General features: G+C 30.1%; 1 protein-coding gene across 1 annotated transcript in view; it reads right to left on the bottom strand.

The window, feature by feature from the left end:
- The window catches only part of LOC145693445 (diacylglycerol kinase eta), a 462,730-nt gene that overhangs the window by 11,518 nt on the left and 427,946 nt on the right, over positions 1-23,266 (bottom strand). Inside the window, exons 18-24 of the mRNA XM_081769445.1 lie at positions 19,973-20,073; positions 17,197-17,384; positions 10,423-10,529; positions 7,033-7,157; positions 5,587-5,704; positions 3,964-4,059; positions 2,530-2,646 (exon numbers count right to left, since the gene is read on the bottom strand). Coding sequence (XP_081625571.1) covers positions 2,530-2,646; positions 3,964-4,059; positions 5,587-5,704; positions 7,033-7,157; positions 10,423-10,529; positions 17,197-17,384; positions 19,973-20,073 — 852 coding nt within the window. The remainder of the gene's footprint in view (positions 1-2,529; positions 2,647-3,963; positions 4,060-5,586; positions 5,705-7,032; positions 7,158-10,422; positions 10,530-17,196; positions 17,385-19,972; positions 20,074-23,266) is intronic.

Raw genomic sequence — 23,266 nt, 5'->3', positions numbered from 1 at the left:
ATAAGTTATCAAAGTATATTCTACTGGATTAGACTTCGATATAAACAGAGTATAAAAACACTCTCCACACGCAAATGTGGCGGGAAAAGACATGAAACAGATTCAGAGCTCAGAGACAAGTGTATTTAAAGTTATTAATATATGGAACCCATATTAAATGATATTCAAAACCTGATTAAGAAATTAGATGGAATTTACAAAAGAGAAATGTCTGACACCGAGATAAAAGTTCATAAGGTAAGTGTGTTGAAGGTTAAAATGCACATACTGAGTTATCTCGACGAGAAAAAAAAATTGTCTTGTTCGGCCAGCAAAGAAGACGATGCAAAGTAGGTAAAAAGAAAAGTAGACCGAATTTCCGAATGTAGCGAGAATGATAGTAAATAACGAGGTTGTAGCAAATGGGAGCCTGGGTCTACAACGGCATTTGCTACAGTAGCCCCAAGCCGAAAAAGAAGAGTGTGTTTTTTTTTCTGAGTTAACTCATTTCTTAAAAATGTTATAGAACCCAAAGGAATTTTCTTGTTTTCACTTTTGGAAGATTTCTGAAGCTAAGATACTTTATAGAACTGTAAAATAACCCTGCCCCTCCCCCCCCCCCCAAAAAAAAAGAAAAAGCACATTACGTTTAATTATGTTAAAATGTAGCATATGACATCTATACTTAATATTTATTTAAATTGTTCGATTTTGATAAACGATGGTGCATACGTTTTTGAGGTACTACCAGAATTGTCATTGCTTGAAGTTAAAATCAGTCAAGAGTGAGTAATGAATTTACTCCCTCTCCAAACAAAGATGATTTGTTTCAGGTCTTCTATTAAAGAATACGTTCCATGATAATTTTCGTAAAAATCACGCGATTTTTACGTAAAACGGGGTATTTGTACTTTGAGATCTTAAATTCTATCTGCTTAGGATTGAAATCAGACAAAAATGAGGGGTGAATTTGCCTTCCCTGGATGTAAAATATATATTTTACGATAATTTGCGTTTCAATTTTGATACAATATCTTTCATATATTGTATATATTTCATCTGAGGCTCTACAATCATCCCCATTATTCGAAGTTAAAATTGATCAATACTAATGGAGTGAATTTAGCATGGATAAACGATTTTAAAGAAAATACATCAATGGAAATTTCGTAAAGATATCTCCGATTTTTATGAAACGCAGTGAGTGGTTTCTTTAAGATTAAAGATTTATTCCTATTATAGAGATTGAAGTTGGGGATTGTCCTATATTTTTGGTTTAAAGGAGAACAGTGAATTCACCCAATTTATGATAGCATGTTAAAAATCATTTATCTAAAATATACCAGATTTTTATTAATCATAGCATATGCTTACTTTCAGGCTTCCAAATGTGGCATAATTCATCCCAGTTTTTAAGAACATGTTTCAAGATAACTTTTGTTATTAAAAACATAAAAAAATAAACAATAAAACAAATTATTTTCATGAACAATGAGAGTGCTTTTTTAAAACTTAAGAATTACTTTTGTTGGTTGAGATTAGAATGACGGAGGCAAAAATGACGAAATCTTTAACTTAAAATAAATAAATAAATAAATAAAATTATCTCACTTCTGCACATTATTAGCATACTCCAATTGCTGACTCAAAACAGGACAGTTATACGGATACTGAAAGCATCTCACTTTTCTTGTAGTATCTCATATTTATTACTTTTTTTATTTGATTTAATTTTGTTTGCTTTACAGCAGTAAAGGTATGTAGAAGGAAACTGTAGTTTAAAATGGAATACAAACCACTATTCGAGGGTTATATCTTAGGCTTTATGCTCTCATAATTAATCGAACTTAGAACGATACAAGAATTGATTGGACCTACAATAGCCATTCAGCTAAGGAGATTCACTATTTATTAGCACCAACAGTAATAATACAAAGGTGCCGAATGGATATTGAAGATTTCAAGTTTGAATTAATTAAGAGAAATATGTAGACATATTTCTCCCATCAAGAAATTCATTTGTTGTAATATCTTAATATGTCTTTACGATCAATGGCTTGTCTTACAATGCCACTCATAGTAAAAATAATATTTTTAATTCAATATGATATGTTTCAGACATTTAGGGCATGTTTCTAGTATTAGTAAGTAAAAGATGGAGTATTAAGGTATTCAAGTTTCAGCAGTTTAATTTCAAAATCAATTTTGCATGATGGTGCGGAAAGAAAAGATAAATATTTAATTGGCACTCAAATACCCATCGCACTTTCTAGCATCGCTCATAATTTAGAATTTTAGAATTAGAGAATCTAAAGACATTTTATATTTTTACTACAGTTGAACTTGACAGGAATACATGTGCAATTTCCATTGTAACATGTAAGTAAAGATCACATTAATGAGAAATTCTATTTCCAAGTATATATATTTTGTGTTCATCACCTTGAAAAACTCACCCACTAACTACAACAGAATAATTGTAATAATTTAGTTCATAAGTGTATTTCTACACTTATGCCTTGACACTTCCTAATTAAATATCATACTCACCGAGTCTTCACCGCTTTGAAAGTGGATTAGGTCACCTTCAGTTGTACATTTTCCAAGCTCTAATTCAATCTTTTTAAGTGAAGTCGTCAATTTATCCTTTAAATCTTCTCTCATTTCCTGAAAAATAATTTAATGACAGAAACAGAACATAGAAAAACTGTTAGTGAAAATATTTATCATTAACTAAGTAAAGTATATTATTTTCTTTTGGAACAAAAGTACAACACAGCACAAACATTTCTATTCAGTCAAATTTTCGATACAATTTTTTCCATATAGTCTACTTTTACAAGTAGCATGAAATGAATAGAGACCAGGCGTTAGACAAATATCTATTAATTAACTTTAATTATTATTAAGGTACGATAAAACTGAGTCTTGATTTTGAAGTTCATTTGGGGAATCATTGGTTCAACTTCAGCAAACTTTCTTTGCCTATTTTGCCCATTTTTCTGTAGATTGCTTATGTTATTCCCCAAAATTAAGAATATTTTGCATCTATCACATTTTCTTGAAATCAATACTTCCTTAGGTAACAACAAAAAACTCTTGATTTAAGAAAGATTTCTGTCGTTTCCAAGGTATTTAAAATAGGATTAATTTATGTTCAGTTCTAATTTCATTTTAATTCCTTTCTACTATTTCTTCTTGTTTGTAGCTGCATTTAGTTTCACGAATAGACCAAGAAAATAACATAAATTCTTCAAAGATTCATTTTAGTTTAGTGTTCTTCTGAACGATTGTATATGAACTTTAAACCAAAAAAAGGAATGATTTTTTTTCTCAAGATACCAAAGAAAATATATCTTGTTATCATGTGAAAATGTATTAAATTAAAATTAAATTTAATAGCTTATCTAATATTTAAAAAGTAACCAGTATTTTATTTGTTTGAAATAGTGTGTGTAGTAATAATATACTGTAAGTAATTTACTTATTATATATATATATATATATATATATATATATATATATATATATATATATATATATATATATATAATTTTATGTTTATTTTAACGAAAGAAGATATTCTCAATGAATAAAGATTGTTCTAGATAGTTTAAACACTATTTATGACTTAATTTTATGCTTTTAAGTGTCAACAAAAGTTTATCTTCAATATTTCAAGTTCACTTTTAGTGCATTTTTGCATTTTTTTCTTTTGAATTATGTGCCTATTACCCATGCTTCTCGGGCCTAAACATCCAGTCTTTAGAAATGAAAGGTTATTGTGTTTGTTTATTGGTATTTCATAACATCGAAACAATAAGAGCACTCTTGTTGCACATTTTATGTAATTTTTAATTTGAATAGTTTGATTATATGCATATTACAAGTATAAAGCTTATATTATATGTGTATTAAATTTGAATTTGAGAATAAAACACTGAACTAAATTCAATTATGTAATAAATATGTAACCTTACTTACCGGATCTTCTGTTTCTTCTCCAAAATATGAACATGATTCATTGTATAATACTCGCACACTGGCGACAAGTTCTGTTACTTGAGGCCTTAGATTAGGCTGGAAATAACATTGAATAATATATAATCGAATAAGATAGGACAGTTTATTTGTATGTGTTACTCATATACGTCAATAAATGGCTTTATATTTTTGAAATATGTACTTTCCGTTTATAAATTTGTAACTACCTCAGAATATATATATATTTTTCTTAAACTTATCTTACAAATATTATTGTTTCGTTTTGCAAAATAATATTAGGTAAATATAGAAACGATGAAATAAATAAATACCAGTACGTAAGTTTTAAGCAAAGATAATTTTTAATCTTATACCTTAAACCTGAGTATTTTCAATTTACCAGATGAAGTATTTCTCATGAAATACATGCCATTTTCATACCAAACTCTCATCACAGGCGTCAAGTAGAAGCATATTGGTGTGAACGTGAGAAAATTTTATCAATGTGTGTTCATAAAGAAATTATTTTTCTCTTTTTTATCTCAGGATATTAGATGAATACTAAATGCGACATTTTGTTTTAGAAAGAAAATATATTTTCCATGTTACTATATGAAAGTGAAGTATAATAAGTACGTCCATCACAACATGACAGATCACGACCAGACTTCATTTCGTTTTAGTCATCTAAAGATTTCACCTGGTTTATCTGTTTGCAGCAAAACCAGGAGAAGAAAGTTTATAGGAAATAAAATGCGTGAGTAACACTGAGATAGAGGTGTTTGACATTATACGGGCATCATAGTTGACATTAATGTCACCTTGTTTGCTCAAAATAGCAAATATTCTGTATTTTGTTAACAATATGAGAAGAACTAGTAAAATATTATAAACATATATATATGTAATCGTTCTACTGGAAAATGAAATGAAAATGAAATGAAATCTTTGAGTTTTACGTCCCACGGTTATGCCGGTTAGGCTAAAGGAGACGGTGATGATGAGTAATGAATGAAATGGTGGAATGAAGAAAGTGGGAGGAAACGGGAGAACCCCGAGAAAACCCACGCACACGGTGTTTGTCCACTACAAAGTTCACTTTGCGGGGGCTGGGATCGAACCCGGGACCCCAAGCACCAGAGGTGAACGCTCTACCACTGAGCCACTGCAGCCCCTCGTTCTACTGGTTCTTCTTATATTGTTAACATATATATATATATATATATATATATATATATATATATACCTAAAGTATTTTGTTTCGTTTTCTGAGTAAAAGATACATTCAACTGAATAACAAACACAGTATTTCGATAATGGTTATCATTACTTTTAACAAACAATATAAATTATTATTGCTTAGTGTCTAATCTAAGGAGAACAACAATATCTTGACCATGAAATGAAGGATATCACAATATTTTAAATCTCTAGTTCCAGAAACGTGTGATTTGATAAATAATAATGTTATTTCTTCAAACACAAAATATTTATTTGAGTATTATAATGAAATAAATTTAATATACTGTCCATAAATGCGAGATACTTAATTACTTGATATGAATCTGATAAGACAGAGTAAAACGCAGCAAAAAAGAAATAGTACATATGAATGGTACTTACACCTTCGAGTATTTTTCCTCCTGGATGAATTTTCTCCAAAAGAGAAGAGGTTTGAGCAGCCAAGCTGTAGAGCTTCATTGCAATGGAAGGGTGTCCAATTGATAATAACTTCACAGAACTAACAGAGAAATAATTCAAAAGTTATTATTAATGATATGAATAAATCCTAAATTCTTTTAACATTAATAATTTTTTAAGTCGTTATATTTGTATGCTCATATTTATAATTCATATAGACTGAAATTTCTCAGATTTTAAACAAAAACTACATTCACTATACTATATGATCATTATATTTGGCTACATACGAAAACAAACTTTATGGCAATGTTACAACAATTAATTTTGACTTTAATTCTGGCAATAAGTTTGTTTTTTCTTTGGATGTTAGCTTGCGCTTTTATTATAGATATAACTAACGCATATCGGAACGACTTGATTTCAGAACTCTATAAAAAGTAGATAATATTGAAATCATTCCTGTCCATATACAGTAGAAACATGAATAATAATAATAATGATTGTAAAATTGAAGTTTTTTCCGTTGTTGTTGCTGAAGATAATTTAAAAATCTCTTTGGAGAACGTGAAAACTATTTCCGTTCAAGATATTACTATCGGTTTGCAACGATCGATATATATCATTGTAAGTATAAAAAAGAAAATGAGACATCAGAAATTGTGGATATAAAATACTTTAAAGTGAATCATTGTTGGATGTTTGTTATAAAATTTTATACTGAAAACGGACGCAACGATTTTTATGAAATATACTGGTTTTAGAAATAGATTTAACTAATCGTATGTCAACTTTGGGTAAATTCATTTCGAAATGACTGAAGAAAAATAAAATTTTGTTCTGCTTTACTAGCAAATCTCGATGTTCCTTATATTTATGTATTTATTCATTTTCAAAATATATAAATATATATTTTTTTCTTTACTCTCAGTGGAAAAGTTATACGTATACAACAATAAACAAAAAACACATGATAGTCTTTAAAAACTGATAACATATTCAATTCTTAAGTTATAAGCTCTAGAGAATTAGGTTAATATAGCACAAAATGGAAATTTCAGAATTTGAGAAATATCATAAGTTAAAAAAAAGCGTAAAAAGGAACATGTACTGTTCATAGTTATCGCATATCTTTGATACTTAAAAAACATTGACAACAACTTTAATGTAACTTTCAATTTATTTTATTATTCATATGCTAATATTCAATGCTAAACTTGATCTTCATTAAAAAAAAAAAAAAAGGTACTGGATCAGGCACAATTCCAGTCATTGGACCTCGTTCTCGCTTAAATAGTGAATAAATTTGTGAAACAGTAAATATATCTTGACAATTTTGTCACCATCTTATTTCATGTATTGCAGAAACTCATTAAAGAAATGGAAAAGCAATGGGCCATTTTCAGATTATAAAATAACATTACTTACTTTACTAATGCGCTGGCTGCTTCTATAAATGTTAGAAGAGATTGATTTTCTTCTTCAGTGAACGAGCTGCTCGAATGTTGTAATTTTTGCTTTTCTTCCCATGCTCGTAGTGAATTTTCCAATTCCTATAACATGAATATGATCAAAATTACTATAAAAAAAAGATCACTATTTTGATTGATAAAATGATAGTATTAAATTGACAAAATGAGAAAATTCATTATTATCTTGTTTCTTTGAATACATTTCTTTTAATTTAATTCAATATTGTGTATGAAAAATCAAATAGTTTTAAGTAAAATAGCACAAAACATGACGTACAATTATACAAATTCGTACAATTTCGTACTATTTTTGTATTGTCTTTGTCGTTCGACTGGCATCTATGAATAAAATAAAATAGAAATAGAGAGAAAAGGTAAAAGTTACAGAAAATAGGAACGAAAACACGTATTGAGATAGAACTCAAATTTGAAAATTCTTTTTCCTAGATCTCTATCTATATAATGAAAATATGGAAAGCTTACTGCTTTCTTCATTTCTTATCGCCTTCTGAAGTGATTACAGAGTGGTTAAATCCCTGAAATTTCATGTATTTAAACATGTGTGAAACTATTAACAAAATCAATGAAATTATCGATTCGTGTTGTCCGAAAGTTCCCCTCTTCTTGATTTAAGAAAGGTTTTCTAGTTTTCTCAAAACAAGAAGCATCTTCATACGAGAGAATTAGCATGAAAGCGATGGTAAGAAGGAGGCTTTAGATCAAGCCTTACAGTCAGCGATTTATGGAGAAGTGCTTGTAGCTATGAGTTGAATCTGGACATATTTTTCTTCCATTTTTGTGTTCCAGATGAAGACAGCAGTAAAATTTCGAAACAATGTGTTGGAACGCATTTTACTTCTCTTTTACATTATGGTAGAGAACATACCAAATCACGTTTCTTTCTTACATTAAAGTAACTGTAAGAAATATTTAATTGCCTATTTTATGTTGAAATAATAATATTTTAATCTCATAACAGATTGAGTTTTTACAGTATATCCATTTCTTTGAGAAAAAATGAAATGAAATCTTTTAGTTGAACGTCCCACGGATATACTCTTTAGGCTAAGGGAGACGATAATTGAAGCAAGTGATTGATAATGCAAAAATTGGTGGAATGAAAATGTGGAAGGAAACGGGAGTACCTCGAAAACCATTGGACACGATGTTGGGCCACCAAAAACTTAATCAAACTTAGGACCCTATGCACCAGAGGTAAGCGCTCTACGACTGAGCCACCGTGCCCCTCCCGCCATTTCTTTGAGAAAATTAATAGAATTCTGCTTTGATAAATTTCTAACAGTAGGTCGATATCACTGAATATAATGGTTCTAACTGCACTTCCCTTAGAAGCTGTTAGGATTGTTGATTAAGTATAGCGAAACTTCTAAAGACATTTTAAAATTTAAAATAGAAATAATAAATAACTTATAAAGATTTTAGATTAATTTACCATTGTATTTTATTGGAAATGGTTTCTTTACGGCATGCAACTATTGCTACTGTGTTGCGAATTTCAGAAGTGTAACAAGCAAAATATGATATTCAACAAATAACAATACGAAACACCAACTGGGTGAAAATATTTAAAATTTTCAACGTTACGTATTTGTTTCTTACACGTAATATACCGTATAACACAATATCGTTTCATTATGTATTTATGTGTATGGAGCAAGAAAGAAATTTAGTGAGAAACTTACGCTTTATGTGATTTGAACTAAAGTCCATATACAAAATCTCAACATTGATAGATACACCTTTTTCTCCTGAATTACATTGCTAATTTTCTCCCATCATTGATACTGAACACTTGATATCATAAATATTTCAATACTACATGAAAGAGTCCACGATACTTCGGTGACAATTACAGCAGGAAAAGGTTAATTCTTAACACGGAATTAGATTTTTCTTTTTCATTGACCACTATGAAACAAAGAATATTTTTTTATAAAATTCTATACTTGAGACATATTTATTAGCTGGTAACATGATTAATCTCTAAATACACATTTGCCTTAAGAGATTAATGGACGCATTATTAAATTATAATCAAAGACTTACCTTCAAAGCGTCAATATTTTGTAAATAACCGTACTGTTTCGATAGATAAACATTTGTTGCAATTACATTACATTCTATAGTATAAACTTAAACCGATGTGTACGTATATATATAGATATAGATATAGATATAGATATAGATATATATATAGATATTACATTGCGCGAATCAATAAATTAATAAGTCCATAAGAAGAAGAATTCCAAAAGTATGCACTTATTGAAATAATAGCTGTTAATTTTAACTCCAAACTGATTCAACAGCAGTTTCCACTTCGAAGAATTAATATGGTATATTTTTTTAAAAAAATGTCTGTGTAAGTTGACATAAAACACAATATACTCGACTATTAATTATTTGAAGACAATAATAGCAATCTTTTAGAAAAGTTACTAAACTAGTAACGCAGCAACAAAAGTACATCAGTGTAACTGAATAGCCAAATTCGAATACGAGAGACAATAATTGTCACGTTTTTCCACTTTTGAAATTCTTTTTTCTTATTGATTTAATTTTTTGTTTTTCATTCATACAAAATGAAATTTTCTTTTTTTCTTTTTTCTTTCCTTTCTTCTTTCTTCTTTAAATATATACTACAAGATGTGACGTGATTGCAGCTTGAAGTTTCTACACCGTCGCTGATAAAAAAAAATTGAAGCCATTTGTTGAAACATTTCGACTATTTATAACAAATCGCTAAATCTTTGATTATAAATGTACTATTTACTTCAAATTCTGGAAATCTTTTGAGTAAATTTTTATGAGGTTTTAACAAAATTTTTTTCAAAAATTTAAAATGCACATTGTTTGCTTCAAATTTTGGAAATCTTTTGAGTAAATTCTTATAGAATTTTAACATTTTTTTTTCAAAAACTTAAAAGCGTACATTTCTTTTAAATAATTTTTTATGAAATTTTAGCAAAATTTTTTTCCAAAAAAAAAAATCACATTGTTTACTTCGAATTTTGGAAATGTTTTTAGTAAACTCTTACGAGATTTTAATCAAATTTCTTCCAAAATTTGAACAAACATTGTGAAATAATAGATTAATTATGTGACCATCTAATAGATATTTCAAGTCTGTCTGTATTGTAGCACTTTGCAGACAATGTTGTTGGTTTTATTGTTTATTGTTTAACTCATAAAAATCGGCCATTTTCTGCTCTAACTCTCTCCGAAGTATCGTAATTTACGGTAAACGTCGAAAATGATAAACGAGAACTTTGATCACCAATGACGTATGACGAAATTCAAATAGAAATAAAACTAAATTCCTCACCCTGTTTCTACATAACATTTGCATTCTGTTTTTGTGAATTATTCGTATGATCCCAGGAGGTTGTATCCAAGCTTCACCATCCACTTGAACAGGCACACCTTCGTTACCTACGGAACAAACAACAATTATTCTTATGTATTTAAAAGATTCCTTTGAATCCAAATCATTTTAGAGACAGTATTATAACAATCATATCCATATATTGCACCATATAAAGGAATACCTTGAATAACGCGACACCGTCCATCTGTTTGACAGGTGTTGGAGCAGAAACGATAAGAGATATTGAGAAGCGTTTTTTCTTTTAATTGATTTAGCGACCCAACAATAGGTTCTATCTACTCCGTTAACCTCCTATTCAAACTAGAACTCGTTAAAATTAGCTATTTCTGGTTTCAAAATTTATCAACATTGAACGAAAATGAAAACAGATAGCAAGAAGCGGTTTGTTGTAAACTGTTTAGCGTCTCAAGACAACATATCATGACAATCCGTAACACTCTACCAAAACCGGAGGAGACCCAAATTCACTATTACTTCCGGTTTCAATTCTGACTTCCATACAATAGAGCGAGAACGGTAAAACGGTAACAGATAGCGAGAGTAGAGCAAAAATGAAAAAGGTATCGAGAAACTTTTTTATTTATTTATTTATTTATTTAATCAAACAGTTTAGGATGTCAAGAATAGGTTTCATCTCCTCCGTTAACCCTCTATATAAAGCAAGGTGGTAGAAATCAATTGTTTCCGGTTTCAATGTTGGTCGCCATAGAACGGAGAAGCGTTTTATAAAAATCGATTCAACGTCTCAAGAAAACATATCATTGCCACCCATAATACTTTACCAAAACCAGAAGTGGTTTGAAATTTACTAGTACTTTCGGTTTCAATATTAATTTCCATAGAGCAAAAACGGAAAAAGATAACGAGAAGCGTTGGTTTAATAAATACAATCGACTTAGGGTCCCAAGAATAGCGTCCATCTCCTCCGTTTACCCTTTATTCAAACCAGAAGGATAGGAGTCAAATGTTTTCTGTTTCAACATTAATCTGCATAGCACAAAAACTATAATAGATAGCGAGTGTTTCTCTTTTTTTTTTCTTTTTCTTTTTTGGGCAATCGATTTAGAATCTCAAGAGAACATACTACAATCCAATTATTCATTATAGTCTGCCAAAATTGAAAGTGGTTGAAATTTACAAGTAGCTCCAATTTCAATATTTATTTTCATTGAACGGTCAGATATATCAATTTTTTTTTTTTTTTTTTCACAGATCCAAGAATGGATTATGTTTCTACTTTTATCTCCCGGTATCTATTCAAGCCGAAAGAGATTCAAACCTATCGCATAATGGATAAAACGAAAATATTTAACGACAAGACTTTTTTTTTTTTTGATACGGATTGAGTACCACAAGCACATATTTCAACTTTGAGTTTACTCTTCTAATGCAACCGACAGAGATAGACATCAATTAGCACTGCCGGTTTCAATATTATTGTCCATAAGCAAAAGCAGTAAGAGAGCAAGTAATGTCTTCTTGATATGGATTCAGTGTCCGAGGAACAGGTATTATCTTTAATCTTATTCCTCTATTCAAGTAGTTATACCAGTGGCGTAGTCTTATCCAGTTCACAAGATTGCGTCAAACAATAAATATTTTGCGTTGTTTGCTGTTCCTTAATATATATAATAATATTTAAAATATTATATTATCGTGTCGTTGCTTTGTTACCTTTTCTTTTTTTCTATCCTGTAACATATTTTTCACCAGAAGTTTACCTTAAATATTACAGCACACTTTCCCCTTGCTTATATGCCTTCCACGATTACACCATGTTAACAACTGGGCTGCGCACGAGATGGGCTACTCTGAGTGTAGTACATAAGAGTAGCGGAGAAAAGAAACTGCGGTCTCCAGAGGTTCAAAACAGGATTTTTGAACGTGCCGTGTTGACGACTTTTGTTGACTGATTTTTTGTAATTAGAAGGGCTTTCGTTTTGATACAACTTGTTTACATACTAAGAAAACTATGAATGAAGGCCTTGCCACTGCAAGAAAAAATAAGAATTGAAAATGTGTCTGAAGATATGAAAAATTCTTACAGACCTACTTGAAAACAAAAAAGTTTGCTCACATTTCGTCCTCATTCCCTGAACATAATTTTACCTGTTTGAGAAACTTAATAGATAATTTTGTTATTTTCCTCGACTGCTGAAGTAAATTTCCGATTGCTTATTTATATGAAGATTTCGTGAGAGAATAAATCGAGCCGCACCGGTTGGTAAGTGGACGCCTTATAGAGTACTCCACAACGCCTTTAACAAAAGAAAGTTTGAAGAAATGAATTACAAACTATCAACAATTACATTGATCTACAGTTTATTATTTTAAGGAAATGGATTGAAACTTGAAAATGTATGCTAACAGTAGCTGAGTTCTTAATGCTTAACAGGAGCCAAGCTTTTAATGCGCTTAAGGTAAGAAATGAGGACCATAATACGAAGTCTTACCTTACCGCTTACACCAAGTAAAAACGCATCTCGCTACTGGAGTGGACGTGTCTTGAAACGAATTAACCGTGCTATTGAAGGAATTCCTGTATACGCGTTCTTGTATTGAACTTATTACATTTATCACTATGTCTTTTTTATTACTGTTAGTTTCAAGTGTTCTCCTACTGCGATCATGTTCGTATTTGCCTTTTTTTTTTTTTTTTTTTTTTTTTTTTTTTTTTTTTGTTAAAGGAGAATGATACAGCGCAATGTTTTAATACTTTTGCAGAAATAAGAGTAGACACCTAAAAGAAACAGCAACTAGAAACAGGAAATACAACGGTCCAATAAGTAAGTAAATTCCAATATCTCGGAGCAGTACTAACTAAAACTGAAACAGCTGAAAAGATATAAAAAATTGACTCAGAAAAGGCTAATACTATATTCAGTCAATTGTATCCAATTGAAAAAGGAAACAACTTAGACTAAAAACAAAATTAACTATCTTTCAAGTAACGTCAAATCGATCTTATTATATGGATGTGAAACAAAATATTAAATACATCAGCTAAAAACATTTGTAAATAGGTACTTAAGGAAGATCATGCTGACAAAGTGTTCTGACAAAATCACAAACGGGAAACTCTGAAGCGTAACTAACCAGCAACCAATCATAGAACAAATAAAGAACAGGAAATGGCAGTTGGATTGGGACACACTTTAAGGAAACGGGTGGCTCAACAGAGAAAAATGTTGAATTAGAATCCCAAGGTACATGAAAGACAGAATGTCCAAGAAGAACATTGAGAAGGAAAGTTAAGCGGAAGTTATTGCAACAGGGAACTACTTGGACAGAGGCTAAGAGTCTGGCAAAGAACCGAACAACATGTAAATGCTTCACAGAGAGCGAAAGAAAATAAAACAACTTAATACTTTTGCGCTAAAGTTAAGAAATAACAATTTTTATATCAAATAATAAAATTGCGTTGAAGTTTCGAAATATCGTGAAAATATCGTGAGAGTTTCGAAAAATTGTAGCCATTGCTTCAAGATTGTCAGATGGCATCACTAAGTTAAAAGATTACAGAAGCACAATGTAGTAGTGTAAAATGGCGGCGATATTCGCAATGTGACACAGTTAGATCGCCGACTGGTCAGAATATCCAACATTCAAAACGTAAAATCTCCCACAAAAATGGTGAAAACAGTCAACTTTCAAAACAGTCAAATCGCCCACAAAACGGTCAAAGCAGCATACTTTCTAAACGATCAAATCACCCACAAAAACAGCTAAAACAATTAACTTTCAAAACGGTCAAATCACCCACAAAAACGATAAAAACGGCAAACTTTTAAAATGGTCAAATTGCCTACAGAAACAGACAAACGATCAACTTTTAAAAAGATCAACTCGCTCACAAATACGGTCAAAATGGCTAACTTTCAAAACTGTCAAATCGCTTACAGAAACGGTCAGAATGCCCAAAAGCAGACTCATTCAAGCAGCAGGCCTCACAAAGTGAGATATGAAAGCAAGTGAACTTTACTGAATGAGTGCGACGTCACCTGATAAGTACACATCATACAACCAACCGAGCTTGTATGTGTTTTCCTTGAGACTGCTTGTAAACTAAAATTTTCTCCCTATACGAAGGGCTTAAGCTGACTGGTTGGAATGGAGAAAATTTAAACAATTTTGAAGGGAAGAAGAAAAAAGGTATATAGGGAGACTGGAACTATTTGAGTGTAGTAAGAGAAAAACGAATTTTTCTTTAAAATAACATTATGAATAACAACTTATAACGTCCCAATATTAATAAACTATGATCGTATGATGCACTAAAGAAATAAAGTCCTATTATAAACCCGATAAACAAATAAAAATATTAAAGTGAAAATAGTAGAAAAGGATACTTTCAGGAAACACGAGACTATTTGAGTTTCTGGAGGAATTATTTGAATCTTTGCTGTACCTTTGTCTTATTTAAAATGTATTTTTAAGTCTCACATTAACTTACTGCATGAAAACTAAATCAAAACAAACTTTTTAGGGTTCGTAAACAAATTTAACCTTTCCTCTAAGTTTTAGTTTAGAGTTTATTTTCTTATCTGTTAGAACCTCTACACATATAAATTACAGTCTTATAAGATCTTATTTTCCTTAAATTTCAACAAAAGAACAGGAAAACATATTTAGGGATTCGAGCAATCTGACCTAAACCCTTGGCAACCTGCTCCAAAGAGGAATTTGCCACAGAATTGACGCAGTTTTGAGATTTCCTAGTCCATTCGTACTGCACATTGAATTTTATTTTATTTTATTTTATTGCGTTCAATGACCATTTACATTGGCTGATTGCCATAGGTGCAGAACATATCAATGGTTAATGATGTAATTATACAAATATATATTCAAATTAAATTAAAAACATAACTACTTTTACAATATTTCCTAGATGCTAGATGATATAAAAATAATATAAAATATTGTGGTTTCCTTATACAGAAGGTATATATATATATATATATATTTTTTTTTTTTCAAAATAGACAAATATAATATGCACAAAAATTACATTTAAGACATAGCAGAACCTAGACCAGTTTGCAAGTATTCATCCACACTGTAAAACCAGTGATTCAGCAACAGAGTACGTACTGATGTTTTGAAACTTTCATGTTTGGTAAGAGACTTAATTTGATTGGGCAATGAATTAAAAAGTTGCACACCTTTGTATGCAATTGTTTTAGATGGCAGCAATGATAAGTATGCATAATCGTTATGCACTTTTTTATACTTCAAAGGATTTTGATAAATACTCTTCTTACTAAAAAAGAAAAAAAGAATTAAAAACAAGTTATTTGTCTTTGATTTATGTTACTACGGGCGCTACAATAGTTACGCCAACAGATGCAACTATATGACCGCAGACATAAGTCCAAGCAACCTGTATTAAAGTTCAAGTTGTATCAAAGTATTTGTTATTACGGCGATGAATATATTCTAATTGATCTACATATGATAAACATTTACTTAAAATAAAAATTATTCAAGAAAATAAAGTGTATCAAAAAGTAAAAGAGTATTAGAAGTGAGTTTGAAACTGTTACTTATCCAATAGCCATGTTCTCGAGACTTGCGCTACAATATTTAGACTTCTACTCTAGCCTCATGTACAATTTCAATTTTTTGATGATACCTATTATTCACTGTTCAAATCATGACTATCATTCTTCCTAGTTTTAAAACTATTCCCAACTGTTTAGTGATCAACTTTAGCGAAATTTAACCAATACTAATCTGGATGTGTGCCCGTGATAATAATGGGTTCTTTGTTTTGTCATTTATTTTTCTGGTAAGATACTCGGTTGTCTTTCATCAAGTTGATTTGTGTAGATGTTTGGCTATTTACATACTAGTGTATACACTTCAGTGGCTATAGTAAGAATCTATATATGCTAGTATTTTAACAAAAAACGAAAAAAAAATCTCTATGAGAATATTTTATGTACAATATTTCTATATCCTATAAATAAATGTCTTTAAAGTGTACTGTTTAAGCCAATATACTTTCTATTAGCAGGTTAACTTTACCAGCAAATCGAAAAATTTGCCACAAGCCACATCCTCCTCATCCACATGATAGTAGATGAAAATTTTGTGCATTTAAGCACGATATCGTCTTGGAAGGTCACTGTTGTCATAACGAGTTTGTATGCAGTTTGAAGATTTAAAAAAAAAAAAAAAATCTTCGTATGCACGTTTTTATGTCTTCTTTGTAATGAAATTCCTTTTCTAATGTCCTTATGTCCTTAGCCTTAATATTTATGTCCCTAATGGTGAAATCTGTAATATTCAGAATTCTATAATGTAATGTAGAGAAATATATAATAATTTATATCAACTTTATTGTACAGAATTGCAAGATGTTGCTATATAAAAAATATCTTTTATAAATTTGAAAATCGAGCTTCCTCGTGGCTAGGCGGTTAGCGCACGCGCCTTTGGTGTTGGAGACCTGGGTTCGATTCCCGGCGGCAGCTCATGTGATTCGTATTCCACATTAAGATGTAGGTATACGTCTCATATAGCCTCGTTGCTGAAAGGGACGCTAAACTGAAAATCAAATCAAATAAGATAAATTTGATAATCAATTTTTGTTAATAACATTGTTAAAATCATCCCAGTCTTTATCTAGATTTCCTTATTCAGTATTAGGAAACAGGTTTTTGGCTCTGAACTGGAAGTAAAATAATGATAAAATAAAATCAATACCTAAGATTGTAATTTGAACAGACTGGCACTGTGCGATTCGATGATGTTGAAGATTAATGAGACGAGATGCTGCCATTTGCATGGAATCAAACACAGCCACTACTTCTAAAATACGATCGTCGAAACTCGGCGCTAAGAAACAGTCATCTTCTTTGCTTCCACCCCAAAAGTTAATACCTCCCATGAAACTGCGAGAGAGAAAAATACAAATACAATTAAAAGAAATATCAGTAACATTTATTTTTCGTTATTATCACACACACACACACACTATATATATATATATATATATATATATATAGTATATATGCTACAAAAAGTAATCAAATTTGTGTACTACGAAAGGATTTCGAGACCACTGGACAATGATGTCATTCAAGTTACTTATCAACTGGTTCTATGAAAAATAGGCTATAGTAAGTTAATTTAGTATTATAAGATAATATTATGATGTATTTGAACATTATTATTATTATTATTGTTGTTGTAAAGCACAATAATATCATGAGTCCCATTTCGTATCGGTTTCTACTAGCTCAACGCAAAAATTTGCGTTTCTGACAGAAAACTCAACATCCGAAACGAACTGCGTCTGGAAATTAAAATTTTCCTTGAAGTACTAGATACAGTAGTGGAGCGCTTTGTCTTAACTGCAGAATGTCGTAATTGTCTCCTTAAATGATGAGGAGAAATATATGGAATACGTAAGATTCTCAAAAATAGTACTAAGGAATTGTTTTTTCATACAGATGGAAAATCAATTTTAACAAATTGGTGTTGACCGGCTGAATGATTTTATTGCTATTAGTGTAATATGTGGTTTACTGTAATTGTACACAAGTTAATTTATTAATTTGCTTAGGTGGAGATTTATTATGTCATTAGTGTCTCGAATTGGTATATAGGAAAACGAAGTAACGATTAAAATTCGATATGGTAAGTTGCATGTTGTTTAGGCTTTTGTTTATTTAAGTTTTTTTAAACTATATTTTTCCTGAAGGTCTTATATCGTTCTTTTAAAGCTGTTCATTAGTCCAGCTCCCATTAATTTCTTTCTTTTTTTTTAATACTGAAGAAATAAAAGAATAATACTAAAACTTTCTAACATTATTTATAAACATACTACGGAATAAAGTAATTAGTGTTTTAAAGATTGACTTCGTTCTTACCCAATACGTCGTGGTGCCCTGGAAATAGTAATTGAATATTTAATTCCTTTGGTGAAATTTCGACAATCAATCTACTGCCAACGTCAGTCCAGACTAACTGAAGAATGTAGGCTTCATGAAAATTTTCACAAATTCTTTTCAAAGGAAACACTAATATCAACAGAAACTTTTAACTATTGGTATTTCCCAGTGACTGATACTGAGAGAATTCATATCGATAAATATTTATATTTTATCACTACAAGCTACAATAATTAATACGATAGATAAACTTTCTTCTCTTAGCTTGTGGGGTCGCGGTGGTTCAGTGATACAGCCTTCACCCCTAGTATGTGAGGTCCCTGGTTCGATCCCAGGTCACCCCAAGTGGGCTTTCTGGTGAACAAATACCATGTGAGTGGGTTTTCTTGAGAGTGTCCAGTTTCCTCCCCTTTCTACACTATTTCATTCATTTTCATCATTACAGTCTCCTTTAGCCTACAAAACATAATCGTGGGTCGTAAAACTAATAACATATAATGATAACCTGGTATTTACTTACAAACACTACTTCAAGACTTATACATACATAAAACAATCTTATAGCAACTAATTTACTATGCTACTCGTATTAACAATTTGAAACAGTTCATTTCATTGTTGTAGCTTACTCTACCAGGGTCCCGGATCAAATGAAGTGAAATATTTTAAATTGTAAATAACGTGTGTGAATAGTTTCGTCTAAGACTGTTTTATTTTGGAATAACTGTTATCTCCAAATTTTGAACTAGACTGTGTAAATGATCACTAATAGTTAAAGTCGTGTTTATTGATATTAATGTTTTCTCTCGAAAGAACATGCAAAAATTTTCATCAAGTCGACATTCTTCAATTAGTTTCTGGCTATCGATGGCACAAGATTGGTTGTAGAAACTATACCAAGAAAGTAATCAATAAATTAGGAATTTCAAAGCACATAAAAAAGCTTAGTAATTGTTAATCTTAACAAAAAATATGCCAGACTTTATCTGTGTTCAAGTATTGTGATCTAGTTGATTCTAAGTCTTATTCTTTGACAAATGGAAACATATTGACAACACAAATTATTTCACTAAGTCATAATACCTAAATACTAAATAATTATACAGATAATTTTTAATATTAGTCTCTCTTTTCTGTAATATATTAGATGTGAGCAAGAAATGAGAGCAAACACCAAGAAAAACAATCTGAGGAAGTAGTATTAGTTTGCCTTACCAGGTGAAATATCAGATAGGAATGTAATCAAGATTCAGAAAGTTAAAGTTATACGCCCTGAACTACAGATAACTGGACTAATGTTTAATATAAGAGGATCACAAGGGTAGATCTGGAGGATAACAGTTTGAAAAATGTGTTTAAATCTTTCAAATAATTTTTTCACTATACCTGTTTCTGTTAGATAATTTACTTCTAACTTAAAAATAGAAAGAACATTATCTGAACTTAATCGGGCAATCGACTTGTCTTATTTGTTAAACTTTGTTTTAATACACATATATGAACCAACAGATACAAAAGAAAACTGAAACGTCACAAGAAACATAGTTTCCAAACGTCAGAAGGGCATAAGTTTGCAGTATACCTACCTAGGAATGTTTAACACGACTATTCCTTGTAGAGAAGGCAGTGGGATACGTTTACCATCGCATTCAAGTTGAACTCTTTGCTCCAGATTTTTGTAAGTTTTCTGTAAAAATAAATTAAAACCAGTTTGAACACAGGATATCATTTTAACACAACAGAAACGGTTAAGCATAGCCCAAATTTATAGTAAATATGAATTTAGTTAAGATAATTTCAAAGAAATTTTACGCCATTAAAACATAAACTATACCAAGAAAGTATTAATTGTGCGTCAAGTCATTAAGATAACAAAAATATATAAATTGGTAATTTTGCACTTCTTACACGTGTACGAGAACCTAATAAGGTAAAGAAAAAAAGAATAAGAAATGAATTTCGTTTACTATCGTCCTCATCTGGAACTACAAATTACGAAAATGTCAACAAAAACTTAGTTGAGTACGCATGATTGCACCTGAATAAGAGAAGCTTCATAATTTTGCTAAAATTGTTTCAGTGAGCCCTGGGTACACAAAGTTCAGGAATACTTTTTCATATATATATATATAACTATTCTATCAGGCCTTGTTTCCATTTTGTACTAAAACACAACACACTGAGCAAGGTTATGCGATAATATGAAAAAAAAAAGACAATCACGTAACAGTTTCAACATAATAACTGTGGCTTCATCAGACTTCCACTCTTTCTTCCACTCAGAGAAGGAGTGGAAGTCTGATGAAGACACAGTTATTGTGTTGAAACTGTTACGTGATTGTGTGTTTTTTTTTTACATATTATCGCATAGCCTTGCTCAGTATGTTGTTGTTTTAATATATATATATATATATGAGTGTGTGTGTGTCTTAGACCTCCAATGATGCAATAATAATAATAATAATAATAATAATAATAATAATAATAATAATAATAATAATAATAATAATAATAATAATAATAAAGAAGAAGAAGAAGAAAAAGAAAAAGAAATAATAAATCGGTAGGAAAACTATAATAAAACACAATGTAGATAAAAGTCAATTAAGCAAAAATAATTCCTTGTCAATGCTGTAAAAATTGTCAAGCTCTCTACCTATCTAAAACAAGCAAAGAAATTCTAAGAACAACAGTCTTAAAATTACATTTTAGATTAATGTTGCTAAAGCCATTGCTTAAAAATCAATATTTTTTTTCAATGCAGTAAGTCTAAATGTATATTCTTAAAGAATCTATCATTTCACATTTCCAATATTATACTTTAAAACCTATATTTCGTAAACAGTATTCACTGATATATAGATTATCTAATACCGTTTGCATGTATTACCTTTGTCAAAATCTTTTCTTCTATTCGTAAGACTCTTCAAATCACAGTAATCATTTCAACATTCATATCTATGTGAATAGTAGATCATTTTCATTTAAAATCACAGTCAAACAAAACATTTTTGCACAAATTCTATTTTGTTTGTCAAAGTTCTACAAACGCTTTTCCATGTTACTGATCAAAATGTTACTAGTTTTTCCATGTTACTAGTTTTGGTCTTGTAAGTAATACGCCTCTCGTATAAATATGCCTGTTTTATATGCTTGAACTACAAGCTATTTTTTAAAAAATAAAACTTACTACTCTTCTGGTACCTTACAATAGAATTTATGTGATAACAAAACTTTAATTGACTGTCAAATGTAATATCTGGATCTTTATTTTCTTTATTTGTGTGCAAAATATATTAGATAATCTATATATCAGTGAATACTGTTTACGAAACATAGGTTTCAAAGTATCAATTCATAGCATAATATTGGAAATGTGAGATGATATATTCTTTAAGAATACAAATTTAGACTCACTGTATTGAGAAAAAAAATATTGATTGTTTTTAAGGAATGACTTTAGCAACATTAATCTAAAATGTAATTTTAAGACTGTTGTTCTTAGATTTTCTTTGCTTATTTTAGATAGATTGAGAGCTTGACAATTTGACATTGACAAGGAATTATTTTTGCTTAATTGACTTTTATCTACTTTGTGTTTTATATTAGTTTTCCTTCCGATTTCTTCTTCTTCTTCTTCTTCTTCTTCTTCTTCTTATTATTATTATTATTATTATTATTATTATTATTATTATTATTATTATTATTATTATTATTAATGACACGATGTTGCGTTTTATTTGTATATGTCACAAATTTTATTTTCTTACCATTAATTTTAGTAAATTATTTCTACATCATGTATTTACTGCATCTAAATCTTGCTGTAGTAAATAATTATTCATTGTTCACTAATTTGAATAACTTCATATCCTCAGCATATAACAGAATGTTAGAGTATTTGATTGGAAAGAAGAAAAAAGAAAGGAAAAAGGATGGGCCCCAAGGGTGATCTTTACGTTATCCTATTTTTTACATAGCCTACACGAGAATGTACAGGCCAAATTTTAACTTCTATGTTTGACAACTTACAAATCAGCGAATGTACAAGGGTGATAAACTAATATTCTATAACTTGCTAATAAAATATTTGTGACTGACAGAATCAAAAGCTTTTGAAATATCTAGTATATTGCATCGATTCGCAATTTATTCTTGAGTGCGTGGTAGGTAAAGTATGTAAAATGGATTAGATTGGTTACAATGGACTTGTCCTTATAAAAACCATGTTGAGACTCATAGGTATTTCTTACATTAAAATATATGAATTATATGATTAGTTCAAATATCTTCGAGAAAACGTTTGCAAGAATTATTGGCCTTAGTTGCTGGCATTTTGTCTATAATCTGATTTATGTATCGGTACAACATGCACTTGCTTCTATATTGAAGAATACATGTAATGAAGAGTTAAATATATTTACCAAACTAGTAGAAAGTTCAGTTGCACAAGCTTTTATTACAGAGTACAAAATATTATCTGGACCTGGAGTGGTGTTTGGTTTAATTATTTCAATGGCTTCGATTACATCTAAATCAGTAACGGTAGGGATTCCAATTAGGACACTGTTATTAATAATATTTTAAGGTAATATATCTTGATCTAATTACAAGTTAGAAGCTTCATAAAACACATTCTTTAATGCATCAGCAATCTTGATAGTGTCTTTAATTAGCATATTATTATAATTTATTTGCCTAAGGATGTATTTACCGACAGACTTTTTAAGATTGTTCGAAAAACATGAGCTGTTCTTATAGATACTATTTAATAGTAGTAAGATTTTCTTGCCTCATTATGTTTCTTTTTAACAGTTTTTTTTTTTTAAAGATTTGAGTATCTTTGATATCATACATCATTTGTTCTCTTGGCTTTTTTT

This window comes from Thermobia domestica, chromosome 8, assembly GCF_964235325.1.
Source record: "Thermobia domestica chromosome 8, izTheDome1.hap1.1, whole genome shotgun sequence".
Classification (NCBI taxonomy): Eukaryota; Metazoa; Arthropoda; class Insecta; order Zygentoma; family Lepismatidae; genus Thermobia; species Thermobia domestica.
Note: the sequence above shows the minus strand (reverse complement) of the source record. Positions and strands in the feature narration are given on the sequence as shown.